The sequence below is a fragment of the Esox lucius genome, chromosome 24, assembly GCF_011004845.1.
Source record: "Esox lucius isolate fEsoLuc1 chromosome 24, fEsoLuc1.pri, whole genome shotgun sequence".
NCBI classification, from domain to species: domain Eukaryota; kingdom Metazoa; phylum Chordata; class Actinopteri; order Esociformes; family Esocidae; genus Esox; species Esox lucius.
The window spans coordinates 7,458,985-7,485,226 of NC_047592.1; the positions used below are offsets into that span (position 1 = coordinate 7,458,985).

Consider the following 26,242-nt stretch of genomic DNA (forward strand, 5'->3'; position numbering starts at 1 on the left):
TGGTATTTCAGAAAGATTGCTGACTGACGATCAGAAGCCTGCTCGTAGAGAGGATCAAGGTAAGCTGAGTTTTTAGGCGTGGCAGAGCTGAACTACAGATCTGTCAGTGACAGCAACATCACAGGTCGCCTGTGTTCAAAGATATCCTTTTTGTCAGTTCCTCTATTTGGCGCGTTGGAGCATATGGTCTATTCTTGTCCCGTTTGTCCTTGCTGCTACGCTCAGCTGAAACACTGTTATTTCGGTAACAAATAAAAGCCTGTCAATGGCATGGGTTCTCTCCAGAGCCGACAGAACGGCCCATCTCCCAGCATTATATCTCTGCACAGTCACAGCTGTTTAAGCGGGCACTTGATCTAGGCAGTGGCGAGACCCAGACAGGCTCGGATTAATCTCCATCCCTTTGTCCATCCAAGAACCCGGCAACTCTGGGCTTTTACCTAACCTCCATCGGTTCTATTCCTGATGGCGTTCACCCAACACCTGCTCTCTAACCCCCCGCCCCCATGCAGAGGTTAAATCAATGGACAGATCTGAGGGCCTGTGGGGGGGGGTGGGGAGGTAATCCCTGGGCCCTGGTTGAGCCTCATCGATCACTCCGTCAGTGAGATCAGACTACTCAGAGCTTCAGCCCCAGGGTCTTTCTCTGTAACGCTCTTTCTCTCCGCCCCTTCCCTGTCTCCTTTTCATCTCCTTCTCCTTTGCTCCCATTCCATCTCTCCCTCAGGAGCTTTCCGTTCCTCTCTCTCTCCCGTCCTCCTTGTCTTTCGCCCTTCCTTCCCGCAGTGATTTATTGTGGGTTTCGGTATCGTACCGTGGTACCGGATCCTTCTGAGACTGTCAGTGCCTCCACAGAAGCCTCTATAAGCGCTGGGTTTCCATTGGTTTTTATGCTGCAGTGGGTGGTCCATCTGGGACGGGGTGTTTGTACGACAGGGGTGAAGGGCCAACAAGGAACTGCTTTGTTCTGTTTTTCGAAATGCTTAATACTTCACCTTCATTGTATTCATACCGTCATAAATCTGAGGAATTATCGGTGGGGACGGAACAACTGATTGGAATGGAGGGATGGGTGAATTGATAAACGGATGAATAGATTGACGGATGAATTAAAGATATGGAGAGATGGATGTATGCATGGGTCCACCGCGTGTCTTCACATGCTGTGACATTTTCCCGACTTTTCTTTGGTTGTCTCAACTGCATAAACAGACTAACGACTGGACGAGATCCCATTCACAGACCTTAATCAGATATCTATCTGGCAAAACCAGAGCAAGGGAGACGGCGTGAGGGAGGCTGAGGGAGAGAGGCAGAAAAAACATTAAAGGAAGAGAATAACAAAAGAACAGAGACCAGACGCAAACGACGATGGAGGCAGACAGAAATGTACAGTCAGACAGAAATGCACGGTCAGACAGAAAGACGGACAGTCGGTCGCTCAGACTCACGTGGACAAAAGCAGAGGAACATAACTAATGGCAGAGAAAGACATTAGAGGTAAAGCAGAAGAAAACCTTGAGAGATGAATGGCTGTGAGAGCACGCCGTTTAAATGTCTACCTCTGTTCACTGTGTCTGTAGGGGTCAGCGTCGTAACATTGGAGCTTCCTTTGTCTTGACTATCACTGCTGCTGTATACAAAGAGAGGAGTGGAGGTACATTTTACAGAGAAAGGTAGTGAGGAAAGGAGGGTTGGAGAGAGAGAGGGGGTGAGAGGCAGTGAGAGAGAGAGAGAGAGAGAGAGAAAGAGAGAGGGCGGGAGGGAAAGGTAGATAGCTAGACATACAGAGAGGGAGAGCTGTAGGGAGAGAGGGTTAGGGAGATACAGAATTAGAAATGTAACATTGAGAAACTCATGTGTTTTATAGGTAAATCGTAGCGTCACAATTTGCGACAGAAGGCATAAACAGTGTTTATTTTTTATGTTTGTCATTCACACTCGTAACTCCTTTCAAATGGTTACAACACTGTGCATAACTAATAATGTGTTATTATAATATATAAATATAACATTTAAAGTAATTCTTTACTTCTGAAAGTGTTCTGTGTAATTTCATATCTTTTGCTATGAATTATACTGCATCTGCAGAATATTCTACTCGCTTTGGCAATGTAAAAATGTGTTTCCCATGCCAATAAAGCCAATAAAATTGAATTGTGAGAGAGGGAGGGAGGGAGAGAAAATGGGAGGGATGGAGGAGGATGAAGAGAGACAGAGAGACATAGTACTGTGTGTGAGAGAGGATAGCCCCATGTGACTTTGTGAGGGAGGTACTGTATGTTTGTTTGTGTACACGTTGTGTGGGAAGACAAGGCAAAGGAAAGTCCCTTCTCAAATTGATTTGTTCTGCAAAACTTATTTTAAAAAATCTTGTGCCTTGTGAAAATCAATGTAGGTTTCAATTTTGGAATGTAGACAAATTAATTCCTCATCACTTCCAGACAGTGATGAATTACCCAACTGTGTGTGGCCTTTTTTTTTTTTTTGAGGGGCAATGGATTTAGCTTCCCTCCAGGGGTCATAACACTCTGATTGTATTTTACTGTTTATGCTCGCAAAATTAATCAGGACATTGTCGAGTCATTTCTCTCCAACACTGAAGCTTCTCTTGTCGCTCCCAATCCCCACTCTCTGCAGTCCCTTCCTTCACCATCCTTTGGCCAAGCTCCTCTCCCCTCTGCTCAAAGGCTGATTGATAGCTCTTCATTGAGAGTCTCGGTCTGGCGGAATGTCTCCAGGACAAATTAGGAAACGGGGACGTGAAGCCCACAGTTCACTCGCAGGCACTGTGGAGGCTCAATGGGGGCTCTTGTAAAGTCTCTGTAGTTATTCAGGGGTCCTGACTCCCTAGTTGCGTTTTCCTCGATAAATGTCAACCGCGGGTTGACAAACAACTGTTCGGCATTGTTCACCACCAGACCACAGCAATGCTGTTGCCAGGCGAAGGCGCGGCACCGACGGTGTGGCAAAAGAGGAATTAAGTGGAAAACTTGGAGTTGTTTTTCTTCCGTCTAACTCAGCCTGACATTTTTCTTTTTTTCAGGTTCAGTGTATAGATTTTATTTTGTAATTCCAATCAACCTCTTTCGATTGGTTCTTCGCTCTCCTCAAAACCCGATTATTTGTTTCAAGGTTGTTTTTATGACTACTGCTCTGCTAAGACACTTGGAATTAGATATTTCCCAATCTTTGGCTCTACGTCAATCATGCTGTGGTCGTGTTCGGACTGGCAGCAGTCTCGGACTCTGGCTGGCGCTCATTGGAATGGGGCTTCTCCATTATTCAGCAGTTTAGTTGGATGGGGGAGGCACACCACTGTCAACAGAGCCCCCTTCCTGGTTATCTGGTAGGCTGTGTTCCACTGCTTCTCTAGAGAATGTCTCCCATGGTACAGCACTCACCGGCGTAACACATACAAGACCAAGGATCACTGTACCCGAAGGGCTTCTCTGGATCCGTGGTGCATTATGGGGCCAGTCGGATGCCAAACCACAGGAACGTTTGGAGGAATCATGCATCTCTGAGTCTGTGTCAGACCGGTGGAGGACGGGAGAGGGGAGCACTTGAGCTTTTTACATTTTTCACAGGACGCCGTTTGAAGCGCGATTCCGAAAGCGATCTGTATGTAATGCGGGGTTGTCTATTGCAGACAGGCACATATGTGGTAGTGACATGTCTGGGCGACATTATGCAAGGCATGTAAAAAGGCATCAGGCTTTCCTGAGGGCTGTTCACTAATCAGCCCTGTAATACAACAAATACAGTATCTCACAAAAGTGAACACACCCCTCACATTTATGCAAAGATTTGATTATACCTTTTCATGTGACAACACTGAAGAAATGACACTTTGCTACAATGTAAAGTAGTGAGTGTACAGCTTGTATAACAGTGTAGATTTGCTGTCCCCTCAAAATAACACAACACACACCCATTAATGTCTAAACCGCTGGCAACAAAAGTGAGTACACCCCTAAGTGAAAATGTCCAAATTGGGCGCAAAGTGTCAATATTGTGTGTGGCCATCATAATTTTTCCAGCACTTCCTTAACCCTCTTGGGTATGGAGTTCACCAGAGCTTCACAGGTTGCCACTGGAGTCCTCTTCCACTCCTCCATGACGACATCACAGAGCTGGTGGATGTTAGAGACTTTGCACTCCTCCACCGTCCGTTTGAGGAATCCTCACAAATGCTCTATGGGGTTTGGAGACATGCTTGGCCAGTCCATCACCTTTACCCTCAACTTCTTTAGCAAGGCAGTACTCTTGGAGGTGTGTTTGGGGTCGTAATACTGCCCTGCAGCCCAGTCTCCCAAGGGAGGGGATCATGCTCTGCTTCAGTATGTCACAGTGTTGGTATTCATGGCTCCCTCAATGAACTGTAGCTCCCCAGTGCCGGCAGCAATCATGCAGCCCCAGACCATGACACTCCCACCAACATGCTTGACTGTAGGTTGCCGCTACACACGCTTGACACCATCTGAACCAAATAAGTTTAACTTGGTCTCATCAGACCACAGGACATGGTTCCAGTAATCCATGTCCTTAGTCTGCTTGTCTTCAGCAAACTGTTTGCAGGCTTTCTTGTGCATCATCTTTAGAAGAGGCTTCCTTCTGGGACGACAGCCGTGCAGACCAATTTGATCCAGTGTGCGTATGGTCTGAACACTGACAGGCTGACCCCCCACCCCTTCAACCTCTGCAGCAATGCTGGCAGCACTCATACGTCTATTTCCCAAAGACAACCTCTGGATATGACACTGAGCATGTGCACTCAACATCTTTGGTCGACCATGGCGAGGCCTGTTCTGGGTAGAACCTGTCCTGTTGAACTGCTGTACGGTCTTGGCCACCATGCTGCAGCTCAGTTTCAGGGTCTTGGCAATCTTCTTATAGCCTAGGCCATCTTTATGTAGATAAAAAAAAAAAAAATTCAGATCCTCAGAGAGTTCTTTGCCATGAGGAGCCATGTTGAACTTCCAGTGACCAGTATGAGGGAGTGTGAGAGCGATGACACTCTCAATCATTGCATTCGGAGGTCATAGGTCACTAACCAGCTCATCGTCCTGAGTCCCTGTGTCTTTCCTACGTTGTTTTGTGACTTTTTCCCGGCAGGGACAGATCTCCCAGATGTCACTTCCCATTGTCTTCTTTGCTCTGCATTTTTCTTTCCATTTCACCTGAACTGGTGAGTAAACCACAGAACATTTTGGGCCAGACCTGCCCAATTAAAACATTGAAGGGAAAAAAAACAGCACGTAATTGGCCAAAACATTGCACGTCAAAAAGATGAAGTCAGCGCCGGTGTCTCACTCCGCTCCATGTCTGGGCCTGGCTGATGAGTGTCTGAAATGCTTCTCTCTCTCTGGGTGTCTCATTAGCGCTACAAGGATCGAGGGACAGCTGTGCATAGGCGGACAGTCTGTGGCTTCGGTCAGCGTCTGACTCGCGGCGGGGCGGCCCACAAGAAATGGCCTTGGCGGCGATGTCACATGAGCCTGCGTCATTTCACATGCTTCAGTGGCCTTGAGAAAAGTTCAGATTATCTCTGCTCTCCAATTCCCGGTCTGTGGGAATGCTCTTTTCGAAGCGCGAACCTCGAAAAACCTGGTGATTCTGCCCACTGCATCTGCTAGGGCTGTCATGACGGTTGTTATCAAGTTTGGCAAAATGCTGTCCCGGGGATTGTTGTGGGTTCCATTTCGCTGCCCTCAAAGCGTCTTTGGAACCACCCGAGCTACACCAGGGATGGGATTGTGGGAGCTCTGGCTGCTTTGAGCCGGAGTGTCTCGAGAGTCAACCGAGTGTCTTTAACAGAGTCGGGCTCTCTGTTGTGGAATGGCGCTTGGAGCCACTCTCAAAGTACAATCAGCGTTCCACAGCTGTGGAGCTCCGTCCGACCAACTCCGGGTTCTGTGAAATAATGTCAACCTCTCCCTAGCCCCAGTGCAGCTTTAAAGGGACCTTCAGGCCCCAGAGGATCCAGCCTCCATCAAAGGGGCCTGTGGAGTATACTAGAAATCAAGTTTGAAAAATGAGTGTGGTGACTTTGAAAAATGTTTCTCAGAAGAGTACAGAAGTGTCCTTTGCTGCACTGCTCCTCTGTACCACACGGGGCAACACTGGTGCCTGGGGTCATGCTAAACATTCTCACTACACAATAACGTTTGTGTTGGAAATGGCTTGGACTGCGGTTGAGTGTCCTGTCAGAACTAGTGAAAGAATTGCATCTTTTATCTGACAAAGGAATCCTTAGATGTTTGCAGTTAAACCATAGCAGTTTTTGGGTCACTCGTACCCTTCACAGATCACCCACTCTTGATCATTTCATGCTTACGGCTTGTGTTTTTCACCCAGCAAAAATAAACTAAAATGTCAACTGGGCCAACGCTTTATCCCTTGGGGGGTGGGGGGTGTCAACTGGGCCAGCGTTTCATCCAGCGGGGGGATGTGTCAACTGGGCCAATGCATCATCCCGCGGTGGTGGATGTGTCAACTGGGCCAACGCTTCATACTGCGTGGGGGATGTGTCAACTGGGCCAATGTTTCATCCTGCGTGGGGGATGTGTCAACTGGGCCAGCGTTTCATCCAGCGGGGGGATGTGTCAACTGGGCCAATGCATCATCCCGCGGTGGTGGATGTGTCAACTAGGCCAACGCTTCATCCTGCGTGGGGGATGTGTCAACTGGGCCAGCGTTTCATCCTGCGTGGGGGATGTGTCAACTGGGCCAACGTTTCATCCTGCGTGGGGGATGTGTCAACTGGGCCAACGTTTCATCCTGCGTGGGGGATGTGTCAACTGGGCCAACGTTTCATCCTGCGTGGGGGATGTGTCAACTGAGCCAACGTTTCATCCTGCGTGGGGGATGTGTCAACTGGGCCAGCGCTTCATCCTGTGTGGGGGATGTGTCAACTGGGCCAATGCATCATCCCCCGTGGGGGATGTGTCAACTGGCCGGTGTTGCTGACGGCCTTGTGGGTTCATTGGTATGGAGTCTGTCAGGGTTGCTAGCTTTTTACCAGGTGTGCTGTAGGCTTGAGCCCCGGACAGGCTAGACGGGTGTCCTCTTCACTGTCTCCTACGACATCGACCCGCCAATCACACCTCCGGGGCTAACTGTCCTCTTCGACCCTTCAGCTCCCTTCGCCATGGCAACGTACTCCCTGCAGGCCACACTGCTGTCAAAACCTGGGCAGTTGTCCGATAAAAAGCAGTTGGACATACGTGCGCACGCACGCACGCACCCACACACACACACACACACACACACACACACATATATATATAGATACCATAGTTCTATTAATAATAGGTCAGACCCAAAAGCGTCTTTTCTTCCCCGACAAAACCTGACGTTCAGAACTCGCAGTTGAATAAAACTACAGAAGAGTTTCATATTTGAAGCTTCTCCTGAAATTATATTTGCGGTTAAACAAAACCCATCGTTTGGATTGTGTGGGAGTGGGAAGGAGCACTGCTGTAAACATTTGCTTCTAAAATTAAAGTGGCAAACAAAGCAGCTATTTGTAGAGGGTAATAGTCTCTTTGTGCTCCGTCGAACAAATCTTGGCATAATCAGCAGCAGAGCCCGTAGACAGCCCAGGAAAAACACAATTCATAAATTCAATTTGAATCAATTTGAATGAAACCAAATACTACTTTGGTTCTACTTACCGTGACGTGTTATCCATGAATGCGCCTCAGGTTCTGTGGTACTGTTGTGACTCAGCCTTCCTCTCTCTCCTCTTCCTCAGGTCATCCTCATCCTGACGAAGTATTACCACGGCGACTCCAGCAAGGTTTTGGAGAGTTCCCTCTGGAGGTATGGTCTACAGCTGTTTACAGGATGTTATTACTGTCAGATCCCGGTCCACCAATCTGGTCAGGGATACACTGCCAGGTCAAAGGGTTTTGTCTCGTTGCTACCCATCTCCGAAGACATGGGACGGAAAAGGGTGAACTCTTTAACTATTAGAACAGGCTGCTGAAGAGTGGGATAGATTCTCAGCAAGATACAGTAAGCTCACTGCAGGCTTACAATAAGCTTTTAGTTTTTGGCGTATACATTAGCTGGGGGTGGGGACTGGGGGGGGCACTGTCCCTGCCATTTGTCTTTCTAAATGTAGAAAATGGAAAACATGCAAATAGTTTTGCACTGCTGAAAATAAATCCTGTAACAAGGGGAGGGCGACATTGTTTTTTCAATTCCAAATAGAAGAAATAGGGCGTTTTTTCAAGTTAAGCGCGAGAGGTTGCCAATATATTTGGCCACAACTGTATATGTGGTACCCAAGTATGTGCAGTATGCCACAGGCTGTCCCGGTAATTTACCAAGAAAGAAACTGCGGCGCTGTTGACGCTAGCATTCCCTGCCGCAGTCTGTCCCGGATGCCGGGGGGGGGTTGGGCAGTCCCATGTTTTTCCAATCAGGATTAAGCCAGAACAGATAATGGGGTTATGGTGTGGGGCGATGCCATGTGAACTGAGCTCTGGTGAGACGGGGAGGGATGGATCCAAACTGCTCCAAATGGTCACCATTCACTTCACTAAACACCCGCAGGTCCGCAATTACTCCCAGATCTGCCTGGGTTTTCAGAGAAGATCAAAGAGGATTTGTTCTTACATCAATTTCCTAGTGTAGGGACGGCAGGTGAGAGGTCATTTTGCTGGGACTTCGTGTGTGAGATTCCTTGTTTTCGGGAAGGTTTTCCGGAGATCTGTCAAACGGAGGGTTAGTGTATTATGGCAGTTTCTTTTCTTAATGATAATGCGCCTCTTTATATATAATTCTTTAAACTCGTCAGTTTAGATACGACGTGGTCGAACAGACACAGGATCAATCTGGTCTCATAGCACAATTCCTCTCTTTGTAACATTCTTGGCGTATTTCAGAGATGCAGAAACTAGTTATGTCAGGTTACATTAGATAGGACTACCAGGGGAATATCAGTTGTTACACCGAATGTTATGAATTTGCACAATGCATCATTTGGTATGCAACCAATCACTATGAGTTTGCTGAATATATTATGTTACCACTGTGGAGACCGTAACATAGTTACCGTAACATAGTTACCGTAACATAGTTACGACTATTTATTGTATGAGTAGCAGATAATCATTCTGGGAATCACAAAACGTGACAGTAGCAGAACCTTTAGGAAATAACCGAAAACGCTGGCTTACCAGTGCCTTCTGGGATTGAGTGAGGATGTCTTTTTACCGGTTGTGGCCTCATGTGCTTTGGTGTTTTGGCTATCGCCTGCTTTCTGGCGTCAGCCCTGTGGGTTGAACACACAGTCTGTGGCTCCAGTAACTTGGGCCTTGAATCTGTTATGGCTGTCCTCGGATACTCGGCTATAACACGCTCCGATGAAGTGCCCAAAACATTCCCATTCCTCCTGGGAACGACTCTTTGAGATCGGAAGAAGGGGGGGAGAAATACTGTTTGCTGTGATGCTGAGGGAATGTCTACCAACCAGGGATATTTATACTGAGAAAGTATTTTACAGTTCTTGCATTCGAATAACAGAAGGCTGCGTTTATGATTTTCCTTGTCTATGAAAATTTTTCGGCGACCGACCAAATGGAGGGGTTAGTGTGCCAATTACGTATTGATATGTTAGTCTGGCGGTCCCAAGCCTGCCATTTCCCTACCACACACTTCTGCCAATCTCGCACGTTCCCCTCTTCGTCAACTGTGTCTCATGTACACAAACAAGATAGGAACAAGTCAGGAGAGAGAGTAGGGAAAGACGGAGAGGGTAAGGCCAGAGCAGACAAGCCTGTGACGGAGAGACGAAGAGAGGAAGTGTGCTTGGGGATGAATGTGACAAGTAGACGCTATTTCTCCCTCTCTTTCTCTCTCTTTCTCCTTCTCTTTGTCCTACCACGGCGGCGCAGGCTGTGGCTGGTTAATAATTGATGCGATCTCCGTGGAGATGTTAATGCTGCTGTTGTTTTCCAGCTGAAGTGGTCGCTCACGGTCAGGGGGCTGCCTCAACGTCAGGGGGGTCACCTCAAGGTCATACGCAAACAAACGGCAGACGCAAACACTTCCCAACTCCCTCTGTGTGTGTGTGTGTGCATGTGTGCGCGCGCGCGCTTGTCTGTGTGTGAGTGGCAGACACCCACCTCGCTGTTAATGTCCCTCCCATATCTGAGTGCTTTTTCCCTGCTTCCGTTACCCGGTTTACCCCTCCAGCCCTCCAGTGGGCTCTTAGTTCCGCCACCCTGTTCCTCGTCATCGCTATTTCCCCTCAGGCTCCTTAGTAGCTCGACTCTGGTCAAAAGTAGTTCACTGTAGATCCAGGGAATAAGGAGCCCGTTGGGACGGTGCTCATCTCCACAACAGCTGCCGGGTCCAAGAGAAGCGGGCCTCAGCTGTAGCCTCTAACGCCCCCGCTCCTTTCCAGTGAAGAATTAGTCTCCGCGCCATCGTTGCCATCAGTCATCGGACGGCCGAGGCCTGTTAGCGTTTGACTTCAACTGCCGGGGCTCTGGAGAGGGACCGGAAATGGCAACATCCTGTATCACCGGGCCGCGTTTGCAGCCGCGGCCCAGCTGTCTGGCTAACCCTCAGGAACGGATAAGGCTGCGTAGCCGTTACTTTATTTCTTTCCGAGTATTGGCGGGGGGTGGTCAAGGCCGGTGTGAATCGTGCCATGTGACTCATCCACTGTTCATTCTGGGAAGGACGGCCAAACAGCGTCTGTCTGTTTGGCTGTGGCGAGGAGCCGGGTGCGGAAGAATCTGGGGCCGGCACAATACGGGGAGTGTGTGTGTGTGTTGACGGGGGGGGGGAGTCTGGGGAGGCAGGTGAGAAACACGTGCTACTCACTGGGATGGAAGCTCTCACTCTTTCTGTGTGTCTTTCTCTGTCTATCCCTGGCTTGGTATACCTAACAGTTTTGTTCATACATACCTCTTCGCCTACCTGTGTTGGGCACGCGCTTCATGTCCATGTTTGCACTCAAGGCAATGGACACAGCGCGCCTCATTCACACTAATACTGATAGAAATTGAAAGAGCAGCTGGGATTTATAATAAATGTCTGCTTCACACTTAGTTTGGGCAGGCGGAAGTCCTGAGAGAGAGAGAGAGAGAGAGAGAGAGAAAGAGAGCTGTCAAACCCCTTTATAAACCCCCACCCCTCCCTCCCGGGGGGGGGGGGCTTCACTGAGATCATCTGAAGGACATGAATCACACCTATATACACACACAATGGCTTGTTTATGTTACGCTACATCTTCCAAGACCTGTCGAAGAAGAATCGAGACACTACAATGGATATAAAAACTCTAAACACGCCTGTTAAAATGCCAGGTTTTTGTGATGTAAAAGAATGAGACAAAGATAAATCATGTCAGAACTTTTTCCACTTTTAATGTGACCTATAATGTGAACAGTTAAATTGAAAAACAAACTGAAATCTTCTAGGGGAAAAATGAAAAATGAAATTGTTACAATAACCTGGTTGCATAGGTGTACACACCCTTATAACTGGGGATGTGGCTGTGTTCAGAAATAATCAATCACATTCAAATATTCTTTACACACCTGCCATTATTTGAAGTGACTCAGATTAATGAGAAATAAAGTTCAGCTGTTCAGCTAGTAGGATTTTCCTCACATTTTCTTAGTTGCATCTCAGAGCAAAGGCCATGGTCCGCAGAGAGCTTTCAAAGCATCAGAGGGATCTCATTGTTGAAAGATATCAGTCAGGAGAAGTGTAAAAAATAATTTCCAAAGCATTAGATATACCATGGAACACAGTGAAGACAGTCATCATGAAGTGGAGAAAATATGGCACAACAGAGTCATTACCAAGAACGGGACGTCCCTCAAAATGTATGAAAAGACGAGAAGAAAACTGGTCAGGGAGGCTTCCAAGAGGCCTACAGCAACATCAAAGGAACTGCAGGAATTTCTGGCAAGTACTGGCTGTGTGCTACATGTGACAACAATCGCCCGTATTCTTCATATGAATGGGCTATGGGGTATGGTGGCAAGACGGAAGCATTTTCTTACAAAGAAAAACATCCAAGCCCAGCTGAAGTTTGCAAAAACAAACATCAAGTCACCCAAATGCACATCGGTAATTGTGTTATGGCCTGATGAAACCAAGGTTGAACTTTTTGGCCATAATTCCAAAAGATGAGCCATGCTAATAGACGCCTATCCGAAAAGACTGAGAGCTGTAATAAAATCAAAAGGTGCTTCAACAAAGTATTAGTTTAAGGGTGTGCACACTTATGCAACCAGGTTATTAAATTTTGCCCCCTCAAAGATTACAGTTTGTTTTTCAATTGAATTGTTCACGTTATAGGTCACATTAAAGGTGGAAAAAGTTCTGACATGATTTATTTTTGTCTCATTCTTTTACATCACAAGAACCTGGCATTTTAGCAGGGGTGTGTAGACTTTTTAAATCCACTGTACATTTTGTTGCGCAAACCTAAAGACATCTATAGCTCCAGACGCCACCCTCCCAAGGTAGCGGGCACTGCATTTTCGATTGAGTCTCTGCAGAGTTGTGCAATTGTCTCTCTATGTCCCTATCTACAACCACAAACACACACACACACACACACACAACCACACATGCACACGCACTCACACACACACACACAAACACACACACAAACACAAACACACACACGTGTTCACCAGGCAGACAACAGAATCTCTCCCACATTATAAATGTGTTGACAATTAGGCATTTCCACGGCTCAGATCGAGTTTCACCAAACCCACCCTAGAGAGAGGAAAACATTGCTTTGCGTCTAATTAGAAAGATGTGCTTATCGCCTCGCGCTTCCCTGAAAGTTCAAGCACTGTATTGTTCTGCTACACTCTCTCTCGTTTTTTTTTATATCCCTCTCTTCATCTCTGTCGCTCGCTCTCCTCACACTCCTCATCTTTCTCTCTCTTCATCTTTCTATCCATCTATCTTTTTCTCTAGCCCTCTTCCTTTCACCCTTTCCATATTTCTCTTTCTCCCCCTATTACCCCTTTCTCTCTATATGTACTTTACTTCCTTTCTCTTCACCTCCCATTTTCCTCCCTCTCTCTTTTCTCCTTCTCTTCTTCCCTCCTCCTCTCAGGCCAGATGGTCTTTATGCTGTAAATAGTTAATTGAGGAGGGCCGCTCGGTCTCCCCCATATCACTCCAGTCTTCCATGCATATTTCATAACAGGGGGAGGGGGGGGGGTACTTGTATTGTTCAATGGAAAAGTTACTGAGAGGGAAGTTGGTTCCATGTGCTTTAAGCCTTTGTGGTCAGCCGTTTGCTGAGGCTCTAAATGTTCTATGTTTTGTGTTCCTGAAACCCGGTCGTGTTGCTTAAATTAATGTAAGGTACTTGCTGATTCGGCATCAGTCGGCGTATTCTTTCCATTTAATAAATTTTTTTTCAGGCGGGGTGGTGGGGGGCCACCCTGAGGAATTCAAGCCGGTTGGTTCTGGTACCAGGTGGTACGTGACGTCAACATGTCACACACCAATTCACCAACTCCATCAACACACTTGACGCGTTACCGGTGAAGTGAAAATGTGTCGCCACTAAACGCCCAGGGAGAGGGAGGAGGTGGTGGAGGAGGTGGTGGAGGACGTGGTGGTGCTGGTGGGGGAAATGTTTTCACACTACACCCCCTCCGGTCGGCCGTGTTGGACAGTGAGGGCGAGGCACTGTTGGCAAGCTGGGGGTGATGATTCCGATGAAGACGCTGGAATGCGGACACGAAGACGCCCCCCAGGAAAAGCACGGTGTTCACAGTATCTGTCGTACTCTGCCGTAGCTAGAGTCCCCGCCCTATTCTGCCCTAATATGACTTATTGAACAAAGGCCGGTTAATACTAGACACCTCTGTCTATAATAAATGTGAGACCGGAACTCTGCTCTCTCCTCAGCGGGACTGTTCATTAAGAAAGCCTTAGGTCATCCTGTCACTGTCGCTCTGCCCCGGCGGCCTGAAACAAAACCCTTCATCATATTGACAGTTCTGGGTGGGTAAAAGGGAATTCACTGAAATGATGATATGTCTTAGTGGACCAGGAAATAGCCATTTGGTCGTGCAGTTTAGGACATGGGACATCTGTGTGTGTGTGTGTTGCTGTGTGGTGGGCATATGTAAGGTACAAAGGTTTTCTATTGGGTTCAGGTCTGGAGACTGGCTAGGCCACTCCAGGACCTTGAGATGCTTCTTACGGAGCCACTCCTTAGTTGCCCTGGCTGTGTGTTTCGGGTCATTGTCATGCTGGAAGACCCAGCCACGACCCATCTTCAATGCTCTTACTGAGGGAAGGAGATTGTTGGCCAAGATCTTGCGATACATGGCCCCATCCATCCTCCCCTCAATACGGTGCAGTCGTCCTGTCCCCTTTGCAGAAAAGCATCCCCAAAGAATGATGTTTCCACCTCCATGCTTCACGGTTGGTGTTCTTGGGGTTGTACTCATCCTTCTTCTTCCTCCAAACACAGCGAGTGGAGTTTTGACCAAAAAGCCTTATTTTTGTCTCATCAGACCACATGACCTTCTCCCATTCCTCCTCTGGATCATCCAGATGGTCATTGGCAAACTTCAGACGGGCCTGGACATGCGCTGGCTTGAGCAGGGGGACCTTGCGTGCGCTGCAGGAATTTTATCCATGACGGCATAGTGTGTTACTAATGGTTTTCTTTGAGACTGTGGTCCCAGAGACTGTGGTTCTGGGCTCACCTCCCTCATGATCATGATGCCCTACGAGGTGAGATCTTGCATGGAGCCCCAGACCGAGGGAGATCTTGAACTTCTTCCATTTTCTAATAATTGCGCCAACAGTTGTTGACTTCTCACCAAGCTACTTGCCTATTGTCCTGTAGCCCATCCCAGCCTTGTGCAGGTCTACAATTTTATCCCTGATGTCCTTACACAGCTCTCTGGTCTTGGCCATTTTGGAGAGGTTGGAGTCTGTTTGATTGAGTGTGTGGACAGGTGTCTTTTATACAGGTAATGAGTGGAGAACAGGAGGGCTTCTTAAAGAAAAACTAACAGGTCTGTGAGAGCTGGAATTCTTACCGGTTGTTAGGTGATCAAATACTTATGTCACGCAATAAAATGCAAATTAATTATTTAAAAATCATACAATGTGATTTTCTGGAGTTTTGTTTTAGATTCTGTCTCTCACATTTGAAAAATACCTATGAAAAAAATTACAGACCTCTACATGCTTTGTAAGTAATAAAACCTGCAAAATCGTCAGCGTATCAAATACTTGTTCTCCCCACTGTATGTGCGATATGTGTGACAATGTCAATGTGTTTGTGCGCCGTGTTGTTCTTGCACGCCTTTACAGTGTTCTGTCATGGCTGCCGCGTTGCCATGCTGACCGTTTCCACGGGGACCCATCGTGGTTGAGAACCGAGCCGTCTGGACAGACTTTCCCGTCTCCTCTGACATTCTTCCTCCCTAAGAATCGAGCCAGGTCTCCTAACATCAGACAACTGCCGGAATAGGAAGTGGGGAGTCAATGGGGGAGGTAGGGGGGACATTTTGTGGGGGCGTCCAGGGGGAGGCAGTCTCTCTTTCTCACCACCCCCACCCCCGCCCCCGCCCCGCTCAATGACATTTCCTGTTAGCGCGTTCCTCTTAACATACAGTACCATGGCGTGATTGGATGGATTTCTATTTTGGTCCATTCCTACGTTCAGCTCTGTCTCTGGGTCCTTCTGACCAGGAACCAAATAGGATGCCACTTAAAGTCTCACAACCAGCAAGTCGAATAATCTGTTAGGCCCAATCTCCCCTGTAAGTTGCGCCTGGATACGAGGGCTTGGCTCAGCCTCTCATCCGCTCTGTCTCTCATCCGTTCTGTCTCTCGGGCAGGAACATAGGCAGACCGGGATTGATGGAGGGGCCGTGGCCTTCTGGCCGGAATAACCCGGCGGTATGCATGTTGTATTTAGAGTGAACGGCGCGGGGGTTTTGGCTTGGCATGACGCCGCACAGCTTTCATTCATTAGAGGATCTTAGGCTTTCTTTGAGGTGAATTCTGTGTGGAGCGAACGGCCCAGGGTGTGGAGGTATGGATGAATAAGGGGGATGTGGTGATGGGACCGGGCCTGCTGGATCTTTGCTGCCCCTCTCTGGATGCTGTCTAGTATTTTTGAGTGATGATTGTGGTGGAACTTTGAAGTGTAATGAAGACGAATGAGGGTTTTTCTTGGTTCCGATTTCAGATTGTTAGTTACAAGGCTGAGTACGCAGGCACACACACACCCACCCACCAACCCACACACACACACACACACACACACTTATGCGCACAGAAGACAAACCCCATCTCACCTCACATTTTCCATCCACACCTGCCAAGGAATATATACCTTTCCCCAACTAATGACAGAGTTAGAGGAGACGGCTATGGATGGAAGAACTATACATGGGAGTTAATTAACATTCTGAAATGTGTGACAGTGAGAAAAAAGATGCACACTGTTTCCTGTGGAATAGGTCATGAAGTGACACATAATTGGGAGGGAGAAAGGGAGGGATTGATGGAGGGACTGGCGGAAACATTATAACATCACAGCAATCTCCTCGACCCTAACCAATGAGCACAATCTCCTCGACCCTAACCAATGAGAACAATCTCCTCGACCCTAACCAATCAGAACAATCTCCTCGACCCTAATCAATCGGAACAATCTCCTCGACCCTAACCAATCTGGCTACAATACTGCTAGTTCCTCTAAGTCCTCTGTCCTCCACTTCCTCTCTCATCCGTGTCCTCTCTCATCTGTGTCTTCTCTTGTCCGTGTCCTCTCTCGCCCGTGTCCTCTCTCGCCTGTGTCCTCTCTCGTCCGTGTCCTCTCTCGCCCGTGTCCTCTCTCGTCTGGGTCCTCTCTCGTCCGTGTCCTCTCTCGTCCGTGTCCTCTCTTTTTCTGTGTCCTCCCTCGCCCGTGTCCTCCCTCGCCCGTGTCCTCTCTCGCCCGTGTCCTCTCTCGCCCGTGTCCTCTCTCGTCCGTGTCCTCTCTCGTCCGTGTCCTCTCTCGCCCGTGTCCTCTCTCGCCCGTGTCCTCTCTCGTCCGTGTCCCCTCTCGTCCGTGTCCTGCGCTGAAGTATAATAGTTTCTCAACATTCTCTCCAATTTTTTGGAATATTTTTGTGAAACCAGTTAGGCAACAGTCCTACAACATTATTATATGCTGTATTTAATAAGGAAACCTATCCTCAAAATTATAAAATAGCAAGAACATATAGCATTTGAGGACCTTAATTGTGCTCAGAGTGCTCCAAAGCCAAGAACAATGCCTCCCGGATCATTGTGGGAAATTTGGATGAAAAATAACTTGAGGACAGCTACAACGTTGTTATAAGCTCTACAACTGTAAGGATGAATGGGAACCACATCTAATGTGTGTGTACATGTGTGCACCTGAACGATGTCAAAACCTTTCACAAAAGCTATTTGGCATGTCCCAATTAGGAAGAAATGTGATTCACGTGTTTTGGGACTGGGCGTAGTGTCAGAATTGGGGTTACTATGTGTTTGTGTGAGTATCGGTGTGTGTGTGTGTGTGTGTCAGCTTGTGTGTGCCTATTTGTGAGATAGACCCAGGACAAATGAGCATGTCCAAGCTAAATGTACACCAGTGGAAAGAGACCTGGAACACTTCAAAATGAATGTCTATAATAGTTGCTGCTTACACGACATTAGCGGGCATGCTCAATGGAACAGCTAGCTGTTGGGCTTTAACTTTGCATCTTTGCCTGCCTGTCTGTCTGTCTATCTGTGTCTTTCCTCGCTGAACATACAAGACAACATGGAACCCAAAAAGCTAATCCTCTGGTTTGTATAGGTGGCACAATCTCTCGTTCTCTCCTCGTGTCAGAAATATACAGAGACCGAAGAAGGTTAACGAGGAGATCAGAGTGACGGAAAGAGATGGATGGATGGAACCATGGTGACGGGAAAGGAGAGAGAGGTAGAACGTTCTAGAAGGTGTTTGGGACAGCAGGATGCACAGCGGGGGAGATGTTGGCCACAATCGATTTTTTCACAGAAAACCCTAAATCCGCTTTTCAAGAAAGATACGCATCTCAATGGTCCACACACACACACACACACACACACACACACCACCAACCTGCCAACTGCCTCTAAATAGACTTGGCATCGCCCAGCACAATCGGTGACACTTTAGTGATCACACAGCACTCTTCATAAAATCTTATTGATCTCTTATTTACAAACTCCCTCGTTCTATGTACATGCCAACAATTACCCTTTTGATTGCTCCGCTTGGACAATTACCATAAAACAATTGCCATTAGCACATTAATGACCTTGTTAAGTTGCTCGTTTCAGAACATGAGGTGACAGTCTGTTAGTTATTACAGTTGAGATGTTCTCTTCTGTCTGATAATTGAAATGAGCAACAGGCCGGCCATGTGGAGGTGAGTCGGGGGAGAGAACGGACCTTAGCCAGGCAGTTGGAAAACTTCTTGAGTGTACACGTCTCGACTTTAGCAAGAAGCAGTGCGATTCATTTCTGAATTGAGGTCAGTCTAACATTTGGTAGACGTCCTGGGTTATTGGCCAAGCGGCAGACAGGCACGATACCGGGCCAGAGCGAAGAACTCCTTCCAAACCGTCCCCTGAATTCTTGAGAGGGTTATCCTTTTTCAATAAAACCTATTTACCATCTGTTAGAGCTTTTAGTCGTGTAATGGCTTGGGGGGAGACAATAGAAGGAGAATGACGGGAGCCATTGGGAAGGAAGGCTGAGGGACTGACAAGGAGTGAAGGATATCTAAAGAGAGTTAATAAGGCCCAAGGGTGTTATGTATGGCCAATACACCATGGCTAGGAGCTTTTCTTAGGCACGACGGATCCCTGGACACAGCGGCAATATAACACAGACCTCTTGAGATGCCTTATTGCTCTTCTAAACCAGTCGCCAATGCAATTGGAGCGGTGAAAAGTGCTGTGATGTCATTACCATGGTATATGATCTCATATATCACCATTTTAACCAATCATCATCCGGACTCTTGGCCACCTGGTTCATAGTGCAACAGGAATGTCTTTCCACATTTGTGATTGAAATTCAAATGTTCTACTGAAGTAAGCTTGCGTTGTTATCGAAAGTATTTTTTAAACATTCAGTTAAGGTTTTAAGTCATTCAATAACATAAAAAAGGGGTTTCAGTGTCATGTAACTTAATAAACACACCGAAACAAGAAACATGTTTACTGCTGTTGTCAGGAAAGGTATGGCTTTGTTCCCAGAACCAAAAAAAACTAAAATACTTCCCCACAACTTTCAAGCAACCAAATGGGGTAGTTGGCCTATTTCCCAGCATGCACCAGAAAGCTGGCTGTCCACCCGCAATCCTCTTCACCAGTGGGATGGGGCAGATCAGAACCTGCCAGGAAAGACAAACCAACTGGCATGGAGTGCGAGCGGGGGAAGAAAAAGGGTGAGGGAGCAGGGAGGAAAGGAGGGAGCTGGCTAAAAATAGGGGGACCAGGAGATAAAGGAAGTGGAGAGATGGATATGGGGGAGATGGGAGAGGGGTGGTGAGGTTAGAGATAAAAGACTGAACAAGGGATGAATGTTCAAAGAAGACAGAGAGACAGGAGACAGAGAGACAGGAGAGGGGAGAGAGATAATGGTAGTTGAATAACTGATTAGAAATGGAGATAAACACTGTCCGAAGGAGACACATTACTGAGTAAGAGAGAAGGACCGGAGAGGACCAGCTGAGAAAACAAAACAATACATTGATTGTGAAAGAGGCGGCAGAAGAGAGGAGAGAGAGAGGAGGAGATGGGTTAGAGAGGAGAGAGGGAGGAGATGGGTAAGAGAGGAGAGAGGGAGGAGATGGGTTAGAGAGGGAGGAGATGGGTTAGAGAGGAGAGAGGGGGGAGATGGGTTAGAAAGTAGAGAGGAAGGAGATGGGTTAGAGAGGTGAGAGAGGGAGGAGATGATTATAGAGGAGAGAGGGAGGTGATGGGTTAGAGAGGTGAGAGAGGGAGGAGATTGGTTAGAGAGGAGAGAGGGAGGAGATGGGTTAGAGAGTAGAGAGGGAAGAGATGGGTTAGAGAGGAGAGAGGGAGGAGATGGGTTAGAGAGGAGAGAGGGAGGAGATGGGTTAGAGAGGAGAGAGGGAGGAGATGGGTTAGAGAGGAGAGAGGGAGGAGATGGGTTAGAGAGGAGATGGGTTAGAGAGGAGAGAGGGAGTGAGAGAAACAGAGGGGACTGGCTGTGTGCTGTAGGTGATGATAAAAGTGAAAGGCTCAACATGTGACTGCCATCTCCTGCCAGGTCTCTATTCTGTACCTGTCACTTTGACACACACACACACACACACACACAGTATTGCTGAAGTCCACTGTGTCCAGGGAGAGAGTTGTAATGCCAGGCCTGCTCGTCACAGGCTGGCTATCTCAATGAAACATATTGAGTCAAAATCACAGACTGTGACAAAACCAGACTCTGTGAACATCATGTAAAGGCCCCTTTACTAGCTAGGATGGGGCATTTAGTGATTTTAAAGAAAATTGAATTGAAAATAAGCTCCTTTGAAAGGAATCTCTCTGTTTTCATTCAACTCATTGTTTAATCCCTTACCTATTTCTAACATTTGGCAAATACTTTGGCAAAATACTTTGGATCACTGGCCCAGGTTAGTTTGCCTTTGCTCTGTAAAATGACTCGGCCACCCAAGACTGGACTGGGTGGTCTGGCCAGAAAACTGACCGTCGGCAAGAAGACACCATCCCTGAAGAACCTGCCATAGCCACCGCCCACTCACACGGAACTACAAGTGTCTCAGATGGCCGGCGGTCACCATGGTTACTCGCAATAATAACACAGCATTACCGTGGCAGCCTTTGTGAAAGGTGTTGGCTCTCAGTGGAATAGCCTGTACAAACACTGTATACTGTATATTAAATCAGAATAGCATGAAGTTAGGTATATGATTCTCACAGGGGCGTGTGGAAGTATATGTCACTGTGTTTATAAAGTACTGTTTATTTTAAAAATATCTGAGGTGAAACATGCTGTCTTTCACAGTGTATGGCCATAGACAGAAGCCCAGTCAGTTTTAAATTAGTTTCAGAAGTGAACCGTTCTGAAAATGTTTGCTCTTCCCTGTTTTCTCAGTGTGGTAATTGTACCTCTGAAGTGGTTCTCAGGCAAATGAAGGACTAAAAAGTGTTGCAAAGTTACTGGTAATTTAATAAAGTTACCAACATTTTTTGTCATTTTAGTAATGAACCGGTAGTCTGTGGAAATTTTGCTCATTTAATTCCCAAATTGTCTCCCTGTGGTGATAACATACTGTGATTCAGACTGGGTTTAATTCATAAGGAAAGAGAGGTGTTTAGCAGTTTTTCCAGTACCTTGCAAAATTCATTTTAATAGCATTTTAATAAAAGTAGTATTCGGTTGGGTTCAGAGATATTTAATTGTCTCCCTCTTATTTTCATTACCCAGGGTGAATTATGAGCTGCTAATAACAGATCGGTGGAGAATACATAAGGTGGTGCTGGGATTACACACACAAAAGTCACAATGTGAAATACATTCATTGATTTTTTCTACAAACGTAAGATTTGCTAGATGTATTCGTTTGGCATTTCTAAATCTTTTGTAACACATGTAAATGTAATTTTGTTTGTTCTGTTTGATTTCCCATGTATTTAGAATATTGGCAGATGCTATTTGCACCCAGGTGTCTGTAGCCAAAAATGATATTTGCACCCTTGGTTGAATAGCCCATGTATCTATTTACACCCGAGGTGGAATTAAAGGCAGATGCTATTTGCACCCAGGTGTTAAATATGTGACAAATCTGTTACTACAGTCTAACATGTAGCCATTAGCCCTATTATTGGTGTTTAAAATTTTTATTTGGCTATATAGCAATACAGCAGAGTATGTCGACTGCAGGAGATGTGAAAGTTTCACATTTTCCCCAAGCATGTTCAGCTGTAGCCAGTTAGAGCTAGCTAGCTAGCACTAACGCTACTAGTGAGCTTTGCTAAATTACTTGGCTAACATCTAACATTTGCTAAATTTGCTGGGCATAGCTAACCATCGAAGCTTGCATTATGGTTATATTTTGTGTTCAAAGTAGTGTGTTTTATTTGAATCCTCTTTTGGCACCTGCAACCGTTGAGGCGCGAAGCTATCGACTTACGTTAAGCAGCCGTTGATGCGTTACGCATTACGTCTTTATTTGGGTGGGTGTAAATAGCCGATTAGCTGCCGTGTGGCTATTCTCACCCGGGTGCAAATAGACACTCCGTGGAAATTTCCCATTTCAAACATTTCATGCATTCAGTATGGGACTGAGGGAGCCTGGCTCTCAGGAACACCATGCTTGGATGGTTTCAGAGCATTAGGAGAGGCCTTCATGGTGGGTCGATGTGGTCTACAGGTCTCTGATTGGAGGGGAATGGGTTGGGTGTGTGTTTGTGTAAGGTTGTGCCCCTATGGGAATGAGTTTGGGTGTGTGTATGTATATGTGTGTGTGTGTGTGTGTGTGGAGGGTGTGTGTGGCAGGGTGTGTGTGTGTGTGTTCAAGCGTGTTTGTCCTAGGATCAGGGCCCGGCTGGGCCGTAGGTGTGATAACTGAAAGATAGGGGTCAGTGAAGGTCATCTCTCACTGTGTCTGCTTCCCTCTCAACCACATCTACACCCCCCCATCCACGATCGATCGATAAACTGCTCCGGCTGCTGAGTGAGGGAAAGGCAGGAATAAAAAGAGGAAGAAATAATTGAGATACACTGAGAGTTAGTAACATGTACTGCAGCAAAGCAGCCATCGGAATTTCATGGGCTATTGTCAGAAAAAAACATCTAATTTCTTGGAATATCTTCAGAAATAACATCAAATTTCTTGGGATATCTTCAGAAATAACATCTAATTTCATGGCATTTCTTCAGAAACAACATCTAATTTCATGGGCTATCTTCAGAAATAAAGTCTCATTTCAAGGGCTGTCTTCAGAAATAACATCTAATTTAACCGTTTGACGCGTACAATCACACCAGTGTGATCAGGCTAGAGTGGTCCCTGAAGCGTACAATCACACCGGTGTGATTAGAACGTCTTGTTTACGCACCATTAGCATGCCTAGCTACAAGTAACGTAACAATGGCTGGTCAGACCGCGCTGTTATTTACTCAGATTTAGCTCAAACAGTGTTTATCACTTTATTTCCTGATTGTAATTGTTTCAAGACCACATGATATTAACCAGGTAGAAAGCATTCGAATCGGGACAAGAAGTGTTACTTACGTACCAACAGACAGCCAACACTAATACACAAAAACGAATTATATTAGCCAGTAAAATAGAGCATCTTAACATTTCCTGGAAGAGCTGACAACCGATCAAAACCATTGTAAAAACGTTCTAGAAGTTACGTTAACTGTTTTTATATAGTTTATTCATTTTCACTGCAGTGAATTACTGGTCACGCTTTGTTAGCTAGCGGTTAAATGACATTTGCTAGCGGTTAGCTGACGTTTGCTAGCTAGCTACAGATATACATCAACCAACTTTTGCAGCTCTTAGAATTCGAGTCAACGAGAGAAGCTTGCAATGCAATGCATGTAGTGTTCCTTACCTAGCAAGGTGACTGTTCAAATGCTGGAGTGAGTTCAAATGCTGCAGAGTACTGAAGTCACGTGCAAAAAAACTCACGCTGGGGGGTTGGTAAGGAATATTTGAAACTCACGCGTGAAAAGGTTAAATGTATGTATACTGGTGCTACATATACTGTCTGTCTGTGTGTCTGTCTGTCTGTGTCCGTCCGTCTGTCTGTCCAGTCGGCTGTCTGCCTGTCTGTCTGTCTGCCTGCCTGCATATGTGCCAATCTGTCTGAACGTCTGTCTGTGTCCAACTGTTCATCTGCGTGTCAATTGGCGTGTCTGTGTGTCTGTGTGTCTGTGTGTCTGTGTGTCTGTGTGTCTGTGTGTCTGTCTACATGTCTGTCTGTGCATTTCTGTGCCTGTCTGTCCGTGTGTCTGTGTGTCTTTCTGTCTTCATGTCTGTCTGTCTGTCTGTCTATGCCTGTCTGTCTGCGTGTCTGTCTGTGCCTGTCTGTCTGTGTGTCTTGCGTGTCTGTCTGCATGTCTATCTGTGCCTGTCTGTCTGTGTATCTGTCGGTCTGTGCGTCTGTCTGTGTGTCTGTGTGTCTGTGTGTCTCTCAGGCATGGGGCTGTTGAGCGTGAATGTGCAAAAGGTGTGAATCCTTCCGTCAAGACACAAATCTCAGCGCGGATCTCTATGGCTCCCATCTGCCTTGGCTAATAGTGTTGCGTTGACGTTTGTGTATTTCTGTGTGTGTTTGTGTGTTTTTGTGTTTGCGTGTAGATTATCGACGACGTTCCGGTTTTCACAGATTGTACACAGGGTCTCGGAAAACAAACGGGCAGGAGGACCTTGAGGCCTGCTTTTCACTCTGCCCTCAGACTATCCCTGACCTCTTCCACCCTCGCCCTAGCCATTTCCTGTCCTCATCCTAACCCCTATCCTCATCCCTTCCACATAGCAGCCGTCTTGAACAAAAATATTGTCATGTCATCCCATATTTTATGTACAGTAGGCATGATGGAATTATATTTTAAATACATTTTTCTTTCCCTACCATCAATAACTTTGATTAAAAAAAATTAAAATGAAGATTGACTTGCTACTCTCTTGGTATGTGGTTGTCAATTAAATCAAAACTAAATTGCAAAAACTAAATTAAGAAATGTATATAAAGCCCCCAGCTCACCACTGTTTAGTTATATAAAAGCTCAATAAAAATAAATCTAACATTACTTTCCTCTTGCAATGAAAATTCTACCAGCCTGCGAGTTTTTTCCCCAAAAAACAAAAATAGCCTGTCTCATTTTGAAGTGTCAAAACCCTGACTAATCAGGTCAGAACCGCTTCTTCCCTTTGGGGTTGAAGTATGCCTTCTTTCTTTTCTATTCCCCCATGTTCTGTTCGGTCCTCTGTTTCTCAGTCTCCACCCCCCAGATGGCCTGATTGAGCCATCTACAAGAACCACCGCAAGCAATCTGATAGATCAAGTACTGCTTCGTCTGGCTTGAGCTCTCTTCATGTTCAGCTCAGGGAAAGAATGGACTAGAAGAACACATTACCACAGCTGGTTCAAACCATGTGGCATTAAAGGAGAATTTCACTTTTTATCTAATTTGTACATTTCCTGCTCTATTTGCATATCTGGTTAGATGCTAACTGCATTCCATTGTACTCTACATGTACTTTTTCGATGACAAAAGTGAATCTAATCTAATGATGTTAAATAGAAAGAAGTATATGGACCTAGAGATACTAATCTATGGTTCAGTTTACATCAACTAACTTTTGCCAAAGTTATGAGTGTGAGCATGTTCGTTATTTGTTTTGAGGCCTCATCACCTTCAATGAACATCATGCCAAAGTTGATTTCAGGTAGTGACAGATTTGTTTTAGCTAGCGATGGTTGAAATTTGTAACAGCTGTTTATAGAAAACTGTACTGTAGATTAGTTTCTCTCTGGCCCATAAACTTCTTTGAGAGATCATCTACCATCAAAATTTACATTCGAATTTGAAATACATTCAAATTCTCCTTTAAACGAACGACTCCTCCTATGGAGTATGCTGGGATTTGATGCCATCCCTGCTTCCCCTTTTCACCTGAGGCAAAAGTAATGTGAAACAGTGCAGCAAGGTCTTCGCCACAGCCTGGGATGAATAAAAGGGATGAATCCATTGTACAATAGGTCAGTATAGAGACCTAATCCCCAAATGTATGGGGGCGGCAGGGGGGGGGGCTTAAACAATCAAGTAGTGAAAATGTAGTGCTTGAAATGCTTATTTTTCTGGTTGTTTGCTTTTTTTGAATCAGGGGGACCTCTTTAAAAATAAATCGTGCATTTGCGTGTGTGTGTGTGCGTGTGCATGTTCCTACCCCTGCTGATGGGGGTGGGGGCTGGACTCGGGCTTCCTGTTGACGTTGGATGGAGCTGTGTCTCACCGAGCCCCTGTGTTGCCCGTTGCGTATGTTTAATTGTGAAATTGATACCTGTCGCCTTGGCTGTCAGAGAGAGACAGTTTTCCCATCAGCCCTGACGTGTGATTTATTCCCCAGACTTCCCACACAGGCCAGCCAATCACTGTATGTGATGAAGCCTGGCTCCTCTTCAAGACCACTCATGTTCTCCCTCTTTCTCT

General features: G+C 46.4%; 1 protein-coding gene across 8 annotated transcripts in view; it reads left to right on the top strand.

Moving 5' to 3' along the window:
* sorcs2 (sortilin-related VPS10 domain containing receptor 2) overlaps nt 1-26,242 on the top strand; it is a 218,281-nt gene that overhangs the window by 56,455 nt on the left and 135,584 nt on the right. For all 8 annotated transcript variants that reach the window (XM_034290628.1, XM_010888014.5, XM_010888010.5 and 5 more), the window contains exon 2: nt 7,760-7,827. In XM_034290628.1, coding sequence (XP_034146519.1) covers nt 7,760-7,827 — 68 coding nt within the window. The remainder of the gene's footprint in view (nt 1-7,759; nt 7,828-26,242) is intronic.